We start from the raw sequence: 12,779 nt of genomic DNA on the forward strand, positions 1-12,779 counted from the left end.
TGTGCATATGACAATAAACCCAACTTGTCAAAATTAAGATAAATTATACTTAATTATATATATTATGTTTTTAAAACAGTAACCAATGGCACTATTTTGACTAACAGCAGATTTGTTGTTGTACTATACTTTTGATTTAACAGTTAGTCTTCTTACCCAAAGGCCCAGCCAATCTAAGGCCAGCTAGTGGATTGAAAGGACTCAGAATTGCACCCAGGGCTTTTATCCACAATGGCATTGGTCGTTCCCGCTCACTATGGCTTAGTCGCTCTGGAAATCCCCATGGCTCAACGAGAATGAGGTGCTTCACCCTGAAAGCAGCATACAAGTTAAATGTGTTAATTATTATATGTCACTACCAAATACCCAAGTCATTGGGTACATTTAAAGCAGAAGTTGATAGATTCTTGATTAGTAAGGGTGTTAAAGGTTACGGTCGGGGAAGAAGGCAGGAGAATAGGGTTGAGAGGGATAATAAGTAAGCCATGATAGAATGGCAGATCAGACTTGATGGCCTAATTCTGTTCCCGTGTCTTATGGTCTACTACTGGTTTAACTTACATGTTGATGTCACTGACGGTAACAGTGGTTTAAAAAAAAACTTGCAATGGTCACTGAGAAAGGAAGTCAAATGATGTAAACTGCTGAAGCAATGTCTTCTATGCTTAATCAGTTATTTCTCAGGCAGTTCCCTGGAGTTAAGGATAACTTACTTCCCCTCCAATTTTTGAGTACTGAGGTAGCTGATGAAGCTGACATGGGGTACACAGAACCTGGTACTGATGCTTGGAGGCTTGCATGGGAGGTTATGACCCCTTCTACTGTTTTCACTGGGAATTTGCATGCTTCTGCCGAAATAATTCAAAATACTCATTACCTTTCCTTCTCCTTTTTAGTTTTCCAGGCCCATATGTCTGTGAGGACATTACACTATTTTAAGAACATCAAAGAAATATTTCCTGTCTGTGTGTCTTTCAGGGTACTATGTCTGTTTTGGTGACAGGCAGGCAAAGGATATGACTCACCATCAGAGCTAAGATGGGGCAGTGGCTGCTAAATGAAATAAAGGACATCAGTACTGGAGATATTGACCTGGGAAAGGATGCTAAGAAAGACTTTATATTCCCAATTGTGGATCTGAAGGATTCTGCAGAGACAGGACAAGTGGTATTTCTCCAGTGCTTTGAATGTACTAGAGTGCAGTGATCACTGTTTCTCACCAGACTGCAGGTTTAGAGATCTTTTTCTTTGAAAATACTTTTCTTCAGATAAGCAAAGAGTGTGCTTAAACATTTGAGGCAGTTAACGAATTTCACAAACACAAGAGCAGCTGGCTTGGCTGAGAAGTGGCTCCCAAGGTGTGAAAAATGATCCACATTTTTCAGGTCTCATCACTTTTAACCTCATCATCAGAGGTGGTAACGTGCAAGATTCAAGATTATTTATCACATGTACATCAAAACATACAGTGAAATATGTTGTTTGTGTTAACAACTAACACACCCTTGGCTGTGCTCAGGGCACACCCTTGCAGATTAGTATGGGTCATTTATTTTATAAATGCTTCATAACATCATCGAACAGTTCCTACAACCTATACACTCACCTTCAAGGACTCTTCGTCTCATGTTCTCAATATTTATTGTGTATTTATTTATTATTATTATTTCTTTTTTTTCCTCTCCTTTCCTTCTTTACTTGCAGTTTGTTGTTTGCTTTGCACATTGGTTGTTGTCCGCCCTGTTGGATGTGGTGTTTCATTGATTATATTGTGTTTCTTGTATTTACTGTGATTGCCCGCAAGAAAATGAATCTCAGGGTTGTATATGGTGACATACATGTACTTCCATAATAAATTTACTTTGAACTTTTGAACTTTGGTTAATGTAAAGCCCATCCTTGCATGTTTCAGTACATAAGTTAGCAAGGGTGCACAAACATAAGTATCATCTGTGCCATAGCTTGATGTACCAGTTATTGAGGTATTATTACTGTTCACTTATTAGTACTTTTACAACTGCCTGCAGTATAACTATGATAGCACTCAGCAACCTTTCGATATTACCAATTTGTTGCATTTCAAGTAGGATTTTTTTTTCAGGACAGGACTTTGTCCGGTCCCACAAACAGTAACATTTTATCATAGTTTCTAAAGTTCTACCACTCATTGTATGGAAAATATGTTTCTTGATTTTGCCCCTGAATGGCTAAAATGTGGGATTGAAAGCTTGATTCAGCTATGTCAATAAAGGAGTCAAAGATAAGGGAGCAGAGTTAATGATTGGGATCAAAGGTGGCAACACTGATTCCCAATATTCAGCTGCATGATGGTGACTCATCCAGAACTGGATAGCAAACAAATGGAATGACATCACCTAAATAGTTAACAGGTTCAAGATACATGTAGGGAGGAGGAGCTGGATAATGCAATTGCCTGTGTGTGTTAGAATGTTAGTGTTACAATGGGACAGCATACCAATGAGTGGAGAAGAAAGCCAGGAATAAAAATGTCGTTGTTACAATTAAGGAAAGGGAAAAGTAGTATTTCTCAAGATACAATTTTGATAGGCAGAAGATAATATTTGTAACTTTAACTGCCCCTCATGTTATGAAACTTGAATATGCAATTATTTTATTTTACCCTTCCCCTAAAACTCTCATCCTCAAGTTACTTACAACTTTGTTTTTTCTCCCTCCCTAGCTAAACTGCAGGATTTTGTTAATGTGCCAGTAAATAATTCATTATTTACCTAATAGTTATCGATTACAATTATAACAGATATTTTCCCCTCTTCTTTCTCATGCTGCACCTAAAAAATGCCTTCCTAGACCACTTCTACAAGAAATAATCAGATCTTTTAACATATAGGCAGGTCATTTAGTGTGCCCTGGTATGACTGACTCCAACTTTAACACCAAGCCTAAGCATCAAGAATTTCCTCCTGTCTTGCATTACTTTAAGTGATACGAAAATAAACCTGCATTCAAAATAGTTGAATGCCAAAAATCTTACCAAAATCTGAAAGCTAATCATTTTTATTTTGAATGTATTTTTCTAACTCCACAGCTCACAGATGTCTTTCTCAGGCAGAAAGAATTTGTCAGTGGGTACTGGAACGCAAGTCCTTTGCTAACAGCACAAGTGACAACTTTAGGTAGAGTTCCAGAAAAATAAAATCGCAATACCACCCAACATACAATGTAAAGCAACTTGTGGGTATACATAGCAACAATAAACTGAACTGATTCCTGGGACAAGGGGAATGAGGACAGGTTGAGTAAAATGGCTGATGATCTCAGTAAGTTATAAAATATTTTGAAAGGTTTTGGCAAGTTAGGTGCCAAGAAGCAATTTCCTCCTAATAGCAAACTCTATAAATAGCGGAGGGGAAGGGAGGGGAAGAGAGGGGGGGGGCAAAGAATCAAGCATCAGACATTCAGAACTGAAACAATACTTCACAGACAGATGTAGGGTATATTAAAGGATGAAATTGATAGACATTTGGACACAAGGAACCACAGTTGGACACACAAGAGGTTTTACAGCACAGGATCAAGTATGGTCATAGTTACTCATGAAGCAATTGTAGGGATACAAAGGCTATTCCTGATTTTACTCATCTATGCTCCCTTATAAACTTCCATTAGGTTCCACCTCACACTCCATTATTCCAGAGAAAACAACCCAAGTTTATCCAACCTCTACGTATAAGAAGAGGTTTGACAAAATTAGGTGATTTCTCTGGAGCTGCAGAAGCTGAGGGGAGACCTGATAGAAGGTTAGAAGGGGCATAGATAGAGTAGATGGTCAGTACCTTTACCCCAGAATCAAAATCTCTAATACTAGAAGGCATTTAAGATGTGTGGGGATAAGTTCAAAGGAGATGATTAGGGCAGGCTTTTTAAGAAAAGAGTGACCGGTGCCCAGAATGCACTGCCAGGGGTGACAGTAGAAACAAATACAATTGAGGCATTTATGATGCTCGTAGAGGCACATGAATATGCAGTCCATTGTGAAGCAAAAGGGAATAGCTCAGTAGGCTTTTAATTACTAGTTTAATAAATCCAACACAACATCGTGGACCGAACAGCTATACTATTCTGTTAAGAATCATGAATGGTGATATTAAGAAATGACAAAAGCTAAGTTTTAAGGGATACCTTGAAGGAAGAGAGAAAAAAAATGAAGGTTTAAGGAAGGAATTCTAAAGTTTAGGGCATATTCAATGGCTGGCAATGTTCAAGCAATTAAAATAGGGTTTACTGAAGAGGCCAGAACTGGAAGTGTACAGAAATAAGGAAGTTATAGCACTGGGGGAGATTGCCGATATAATGAGAGGTGAGGCTGTAAAAGGAATTGTAAATAACATTGTGAATTTAAAAATCACATAACTATCCCCAGCAATTAATGCTCAGATGAAAATTCTAAACCAACTCCCAGAACCATGCAGTCCAAACATCTGATAAGCATTTTAGATGTGCAATTTTAACAGGGAAATTTGGTGATCATTTTCTGAATTGTGTAATTCATTACAGAATAGAAAAACTGCCATTTGAATGGCAAATGAAAGTCTACTGTGGTAAACACTGGGCAAGATTCTGCATAAATCTGGAGTCCTCTCACTGACAATGTAGATAACCTGTAACCAAGAGCTGAAAATGGAAGTAATCTGAGGACAACTGACTAGGAAAGAAGGGAGACCTGTATGTGCTCACTGGGACTGAAGAGAGAGTTGTAGCCCAATAACCGGAAATGTAGAGGCCAGTGGTGCAGTAACTGGGAATGAGGAGACGTCAGTGAGTGATTGAGAACGAGAAGCCCACAGCTCAGTGACTGGGAATGAGGTGAGGCCAGTGAAACAGTGACTGGGAATGAGGTGAAGCCAGGGTGCAATGATTAGAAATATAGGGGAACCAGCAGCCTACTAAGCAGGAATGAGAGGAAACCCATGGCTACTTAGCTGAGAATAAAGTAGAACCTTAAAGCCCACTTCTGGCAGAAGTATCTTGTCAGTTGATTGTTACAATCATTAACAGAATGTATAAATGAAAAAAGGATTATTATTTCAACTTTTGGACTAATGGTGATAAACTATTAGCTCACTGCTTATGCAAACTATTTACTGAACCCTTCAACTCTGACTCTTTCTACTAATGCTTCCAAGCTGTTATTTTCCAAAACATTTGCTACCTACCTTTGTGGATACTTAATTGCATATGCTGCAGCCAAATATCCTCCAAAGTTGTGTCCCAATAAAATCATCTTCTCCATTCCCAACGTTGCCCTCCATTCCTCTATAGACTCCACAAACTGAGCTTCTGCCAGTTCAGAATCACTGCTGAAATGCGGCCTACTACTTTGACCAAATCCCACAAGGTCAAAAGCATATACAGTGCGTTGAAGGCTGAGGGCATCAAAGTTTAAGGTCCATAGTCCAACACCCCCTCCAAATCCATGAATCAGAATAAGTGGAGTTTTGTTATGAATATCTTGACCGAAAACTAATGTCCAAATCTTGTTGCCACTTGGTAACGAAACAAAATCTTTCGTAAAATTATTTCTGACACCTGCGAAATAAAAAAAATTAAAATCAACCTGATTTGTTTGTCTCAGCACTTTTTGAATTTAACACTGTGAGCAGCACAACTTGGATTCAGATATTCAATTTGATCGAATTTAGTCTATTAAAAACCTATTAGGCCCAAAGTCCTTCTGGGTACTAAACTCAATTAGTGGTGATGGATAGGTTTTAGTCATTGCATCCAATGTGTGGTCATCTTGGTTTAGTTCCCTGGAAGTATAATTCCTTAGTGCTGTGTCAATGCCTCTGATCTCAATTTGTGTGGGAAATATTGAATTCTTTAATGTAAGAAAATTTCTCCATATGCCTTTGGGAGATATAAAAAGGAACCTACAACTTTCTTGATTCTTCTGAAACTCTCAAGGCTAATTTAAATTCAGTGAGAGGACAAAAAGATGAACTAAACAAGTTACACACATCAAAGTTGCTGGTGAACGCAGCAGGCCAGGCAGCATCTCTAAGAAGAGCTACAGTCGACATTTCGGGCTGAGACCCTTCGTCAGGACTTGTTCCTCGTGTTTACGTAACTAAACATGTTACTAAAGGAAAATCCTCGAAGTTTTTGAGCTTATTAATTCAAAATATCCATGATATTCCAAACATCACAATAGTCCAGATCTGGGATACAATGAGGGTACTTTCTTTTAAACCAGTTCAAATTTAATTTTTGTCTTTGGCCTTGTCCTTCCCCCTCATCTTTCTAAATAAAAGGTCAAAGTTTTTGATGTAAGGAGTTTAGTTGGTATACAACAGAGACATTGTAGGAGATCACTTTGAAATGTGTGTTTTCAATGGATTACTTTTTCAAGTAATATCATATCTCCTTGTTCAGTATGAAATTCTTAAAATAACTTAAGCAAACCTCATGATAATCATGCATTCCTATATCTCCACCATCCATACATCAAAAATACAATAAATCTGCAGACATTAGAAATTTGAAATACAAACTAAAAAATACTCCCAGGTCAGGCAGTTTCTGTGGAGAGAGAAAAAGAGTCAACATTTCAACCTAGAAATCAAATGTGCCTGAAGTAGCAACACAGAGGGTTTGAAAAGTCAGCATTAAAAGTAAAAAGTACATATATGTTACCTTGAGATTCACTTTCTTGCAGGCATTTGCAGGAAGAAAAGAAATACAATAGAATTTTATGAAAAACTTTACATAAACAAAGAATGACAAACAACAATGTTCAAAAAAGGCAAACTGAGGATAAAAATAATACTGAGAACATGAGTTGTAAAGAGTAGAAAGTGAGTCTGTAGGTCATTGAATCAGTTCAGAATAGTGGTTATCCATGCTGGTTTAAAAGCCTGATGGTTGTTGGGTAATAATCATTTGGTATATGGTTATTATGGTGAGAGTAAGAGTTCGGCACGGACTAGAAGGGCCGAGATGGCCTATTTCCATGCTGTAATTGTTATATGGCTAGTAACAGTTCCTGAACCTGGTGGTGTGGTATCTAAGGCTCTGAAATTCCTCCTGCTGGATGATAGTTGTGAGAAGAGGGCATGGCCTGGATAGTGCAAGTCTTTGACGACCGATGCTATTTTCTCAGGAGCACTCCATGCAAATGTACGCAATAGTGAACAATGAGAAAGCCTGTGATAGGGAGTGGAAACCAAGAGAGAGTTGGGTTGTGGAGACCAGATTCCCAGCCACAATTCCTTGGAGCTGACCAAACAGTTGCTGTGACAGATGTTAAGGAGGCTAAGGTCTCTTTTGTTTGCAAATGTAAATTTTGATTCATTCTTCCCAATTTTCCTTCATCTCTACCCTATCAGAGATATTATTTTCTCCATCTCTCCCACTTCTCTGCAACTTAAAGCATGTTTGCTTTCTAAATAGTTTTTTAGTTCTAAATATCATCAATCTGTAATGCTGACTCTGTTTCTCTCTCAAGGCATAACTAGCACACCAGATAAATGCAGCAGTACTTATTACTTTCACGTTCTTCATCTTTTCTGCTATAAGTGCAGACTGCATAAAAAAATTAAGACTACCAAATAGACAGGGATGTTTAACTATTGTTCCTTACCCTGTAACATCTTATTCTCTGCATCCTTGAGAAGAGATATAGACGTGGGACACCAAGTTGGCAGCCAACTAAGAAGCCATCCTAACCTAAAAAAAACAGAGAAAAATGAATTTATCAAGCATTCTGAGCACTTCACTGTTACGCCTTTATTATGCCTCTGTTGAATGGAATATAGAAGGTCATTGGCCAGGACTGGGAATCAGGTCTGCCAGTATTTGCAGCAAATCAAGCAACCCAGCTCGCTGAATTTCCAACTTCCACTGAAAGTCACAAGGAATACTGCAACCACAAAGCCTCAAGCTTCTTGATTTCTTTCTCTGCAGTTGGGCAGCAACCTCTCAGTAACTGTGGCCTGGAGCCGAGTCTGCAACAGCCTGCTCATTCCCATTCATAGCAATTTATTAGATCCCCATACAAAGGTAGTCAGGAGTCCACAAACAGCTCAAATATAGAACATAGAATAGTACAGCCCAGTACAGGCCCTTCGACCCACAATGTTGTGGGACCCTTAAACCCTGCCTCCCATATAACCCCGCCACCTTAAATTCCTCCATATACCTGTCTAGTAATCTCTTAAACTTCACTAGTGTATCTGCCTCCACCACTGACTCAGGCAGTGCATTCCACATACCAACCATTCTCTGAGTAAAAAACCTTCCTCTAATATCCCCCTAGAACTTCCCACCCCTTACCTTAAAGCCATGTCCTCTTGTATTGAGCAGTGGTGCCCTGGGGAAGAGGCGCTGGCTGCCCACTCTATCTATTCCTCTTAATATCTTGTTTACCTCTATCATGTCTCCTCTCACCCTCCTTCTCTCCAAAGAGTAAAGCCCTAGTTCCCTTAATCTCTGATCATAATCCGTACTCTCTAAACCAGGCAGCATCCTGGTAAATCTCCTCTGTACCCTTTCCAATGCTTCCACATCCTTCTTATAGTGAGGCGACCAGAACTGGACACAGTACTCCAAGTGTGGCCTAACCAGAGTTTTATAGAGCTGCATCATTACATCGCGACTCTTAAACTCAATCACTCGACTTATGAAAGCTAACACCCCATAAGCTTTCTTAACTACCCTATCTACCTGTGAGGCAACTTTCAGGGATCTGTGGACATGTACCCCAGATCCCTCTGTTCCTCTACACAACCAAGTATCCTGCCATTTACTTTGTACTCTGCCTTGGAGTTTGTCCTTCCAAAGTGTACCACCTCACACTTCTCCAGGTTGAACTCCATCTGCCACTTCTCAGCCCACTTCTGCATCCTATCAATGTCTCCCTGCTATCTTCGACAATCCTCTACACTACCCACAACACCACCAACCTTTGTGTCGACTGCAAACTTGCCAACCCACCCTTCTACCCCCACATCCAGGTTGTTAATAAAAATCACGAGAAGTAGAGGTCCCAGAATAGATCCTTGTGGAACACCACTAGACACAACCCTCCAATCTGAATGTACTCCCTCCACCTCAACCCTCTGCCTTCTGCAGGCAAGCCAATTCTGAATCCACCTGGCCAAACTGGATCCCATGCCTTCTGACTTTCTGAATAAGCCTACCGTGTGGAACCTTGTCAAATGCCTTACTAAAATCCATATAGATCACATCCACTGCACTAACCTCATCTATATGCCTAGTCACCTCCTCAAAGAACTCTATCAGGCTTGTTAGACATGATCTGCCCTTCACAAAGCCATGCTGACTGTCCCTGATCAGACCATGATTCTCTAAATGCCCATAGATCCTACCTCTAAGAATCTTTTCCAACAGCTTTCCCACCACAGACATAAGGCTCATTGGTCTATAATTACACGGACTATCCCTACTACCTTTTTTGAACAAGGGGACAACATTCGCCTCCCTTCAATCCTCTGGTACCATTCCCGTGGACAACGAGGACATAAAGATCCTAGCCAGAGGCTCAGAAATCTCTTCCCTCGCCTTGTGGAGCAGCCTGGGGAATATTCCATCAGGCCCTGGGGACTTACCCATCCTAATGTATTTTAACAACTCCAACACCTCCTCTCCCTTAATATCAACATGCTCCAGAACAACAACCTCACTCATTTTGTCCTCACCGTCATCAAGTTCCCTCTCATTGGTGAATACCGAAGAGAAGTATTCATTGAGGACCTCGCTCACTTCCACAGCTTCCAGGCACATCTTCCCAACTTTATCTTTAATCGGTCCTACATTCACTCCTGTCATCCTTTTGTTCTTCACATAACTGAAGAATGCCTTGGGGTTTTCTTTACCCTACTCACCAAGGCCTCCTCATGCCCCCTTCTTGCTCTTCTTAGCCCCTTAAGTTCCTTTCTTGCTAACCTATATTCCTCAATAGACCCATCTGATCCTTGCTTCCTAAACCTCACGTATGCTGCCTTCTTCCACCTGACTAGATTTTCCACCTCACTTGTCACCCATGGTTCCTTCACCCTACCATTCTTTATCTTCCTCACCGGGACAAATTTATCCCTAACATCCTGCAAGAGATCCCTAAACATCGACCACATGTCCGTAGTACATTTCCCTGCAAAAACATCATCCCAATTCACACCCGCAAGTTCTAGCCTTATAGCCTCATAATTTGCCCTTCCCCAACTAAAAATTTTCCTGTCCCCTCTGATTCTATCCTTTTCCATGATAATGCTAAAGGCCAAGGAGCAGTGGTCGCTGTCCCCCAGATGCTCACCCACTGAGAGATCTGTGACCTGACCTCATCTATTCCCTGGAATAGATGAGGCATGTTACCAGAGGAAAAAATCCTCAGAACTGGTTTGTACTTAATGGTTCGTGGATAAGCGAAGTCAGATATGCATTCGCAATAACCATAAGTAACAATCACAGACAGAACAATTCGTCCAACAGCCAAGTAATCTCTTGCAATAAGCAAGATGGTAGATTCAAGCTCTTTCAATGTGAAAGGTACTGCTGCTTCCAAATGAAACCCTTTTTCAAAGTCAAAGTACGTTTATTACCAAAGTATGTATACATTATACAACCTTGAGATTTGTCTCCTTACAGGCGGCCACAAAACAAAGAAACCCAATAGAACCCATTTAAAAGACCATCAAACACCCAACATGCAGGAAAAAAAAACAAATCATGCAAACAACAAAAGCAAGCAAGAACTGAAGTTCAGGGGAGTGAGTACACAGCCATGAAGTCAGTCAACACTGCAGCCAATTCAGGAGCCCACTCCTCAGTTCAGCACAGAGGTGAGTAAACCTTGTGCAACAGCGCCTGACACCCTGACCTTTTCAATCTGGCCTGGTGCTTAAATCATCCAAGCCTCGGGCTGTTCCTTGGTCTTGGACCCATCCAGGATTATGTTACTATTCCACAATCTCCTGCTGGTGTTGGTACACTAAATGTACTCTGACTTCCAAACACATCGCTCTGCTTCCACTCCTTACAAGTTATTTACTCACAGACAAATTAAAAACTTAGAAACCCCAAAAGAGGTTTGCAGCTATACCAGCAGATTTGCATCATAGGTGAATCTATTGAGGATTACCAATCATAAACCGGCTAAGTCCTGGTTACTTTAATCAACAGTTTAGTTTCAGTGACAGTCCAATCCCAGTCCTGTGCCCACTGTACATATTGAATATTGAATCCATCTCTATGCCCCACAACCTAAAAACAAGTATTTCACTCGTTCTTACTGGACATACCTGGGATGTAGAATATTCACTCTTCCAACCTCACAAAAAGTGACAATCAGCGTTTAACTTCCTCCCACTGACCTATACAATACAACCTGATCCCAATAAAAAGGTTCATGCAAGGAAACAAGATGAAACTAATTAACAGCCATTTGCAAAGGCACTAATCTAAGCATCTAAAATAATGAAAACAATTGTATTCCAGTTGATACAGTTAATTGAATTAAAGATTATATTCAGGGTGTCCACTCTTTGTATCAAGGGAGCACAATCCCACCTGATAACACTGGAGATTATACACTCTCTTCCTCTCCTTAGGTAATTTGTGTACATTTATAAGAATGCAATCACACCCAATAATTTAATCTAACTGTGCATATTAAACAAGAATAATTTAGGGCCCTACTCTCTATTACTGTGAATTATATAAAAGTAATATGCTGAAACTCACACACTGCCTGTTGTACACAGGAAATGCATTGAGTCCAACTCACCGAATCCGTGGTATGTTATACTGTCTGTCTGATGAATATTCGGATATTCTGTCTGCTGAACTCTGTATAATACTCTATGCAGGGTGTAGGCTCAGCCCCACTCTTTGGGCTTTACTGTACATCATATTCACAAGGTGCACATTCAGTCCCACACATTAGGCATTATATAAAAGATGTATATTTATTTCCACTCAGTGGGTAAAATAAATTATATATATTACAAAGAGTTAATGCTCAGTTCTATGCTGTGGGTATTACTCTACAGTATGTCAAGGACACAGGATCATTCTCACTTTAGGTAATATTATATGTTGTATAGAGGGCAACTTCTCAAGGTGTCAGAACACATTCCATATAAACAGGAAAGCTCACCAATGCCTCTGCTTTCTGAGGAGACAGAAGCGAGCCGGGCGATGCACGTCTATACTCCTACCATTCTACAGATGAGCAATAGACAGCACCCTAACATGCTGCATGACCGAATGGTACAGAAACTACACTGCGGCGGACAGGAAGACTCTCCAACACATCACCGGCACCGGCCTATATACCATCAATGGCATAGATAGTGAAAGGTGCCAGAAAAGGACCGGTAACATCATGAAGAATCCCACCCACCCTGCTCATGAACTGTCTGCGCCACTCCCATCAGGAAGGAGGCTACGTAGTATCCACACTAAGACCACCAGATTTGGAAAGTTAGTTTCCCCAAGCAGTAAGGCTGATCAACACCTCCACCTACTAACCCACCCCTCCACATTCCCCAACACCACTACATTATCATTTCCTGTCAGCCACCTTATGGAGACACTCCTGTGCCAAGCGTCACTTTAAGGACCTACAATCAATCTTTCTTTATAAGCTATTGTATTCATTTATATTTATTGTATTCTTCATCTTATTGTTTCTTTTTGTATTGCATCAGAACTGGAGTAACAATTACAGTAGATCCCGGTTACATCGAGGCACATCGGGATCAGTACATTTTGGCCTAATT

The 12,779-nt window shown here is 40.3% G+C and overlaps 1 protein-coding gene across 1 annotated transcript in view; it reads right to left on the reverse strand.

Moving 5' to 3' along the window:
* Nucleotides 1–12,779, reverse strand: part of abhd5a (abhydrolase domain containing 5, lysophosphatidic acid acyltransferase a) — a 29,940-nt gene that overhangs the window by 15,209 nt on the left and 1,952 nt on the right. Inside the window, exons 2-4 of the mRNA XM_072260908.1 lie at nucleotides 7,622–7,707; nucleotides 5,196–5,568; nucleotides 157–311 (exon numbers count right to left, since the gene is read on the reverse strand). Of these exons, the coding sequence (XP_072117009.1) occupies nucleotides 157–311; nucleotides 5,196–5,568; nucleotides 7,622–7,707 (614 nt within the window). The remainder of the gene's footprint in view (nucleotides 1–156; nucleotides 312–5,195; nucleotides 5,569–7,621; nucleotides 7,708–12,779) is intronic.

The sequence above is a fragment of the Mobula birostris genome, chromosome 1 (assembly GCF_030028105.1).
Source record: "Mobula birostris isolate sMobBir1 chromosome 1, sMobBir1.hap1, whole genome shotgun sequence".
NCBI lineage: Eukaryota > Metazoa > Chordata > Chondrichthyes > Myliobatiformes > Myliobatidae > Mobula > Mobula birostris.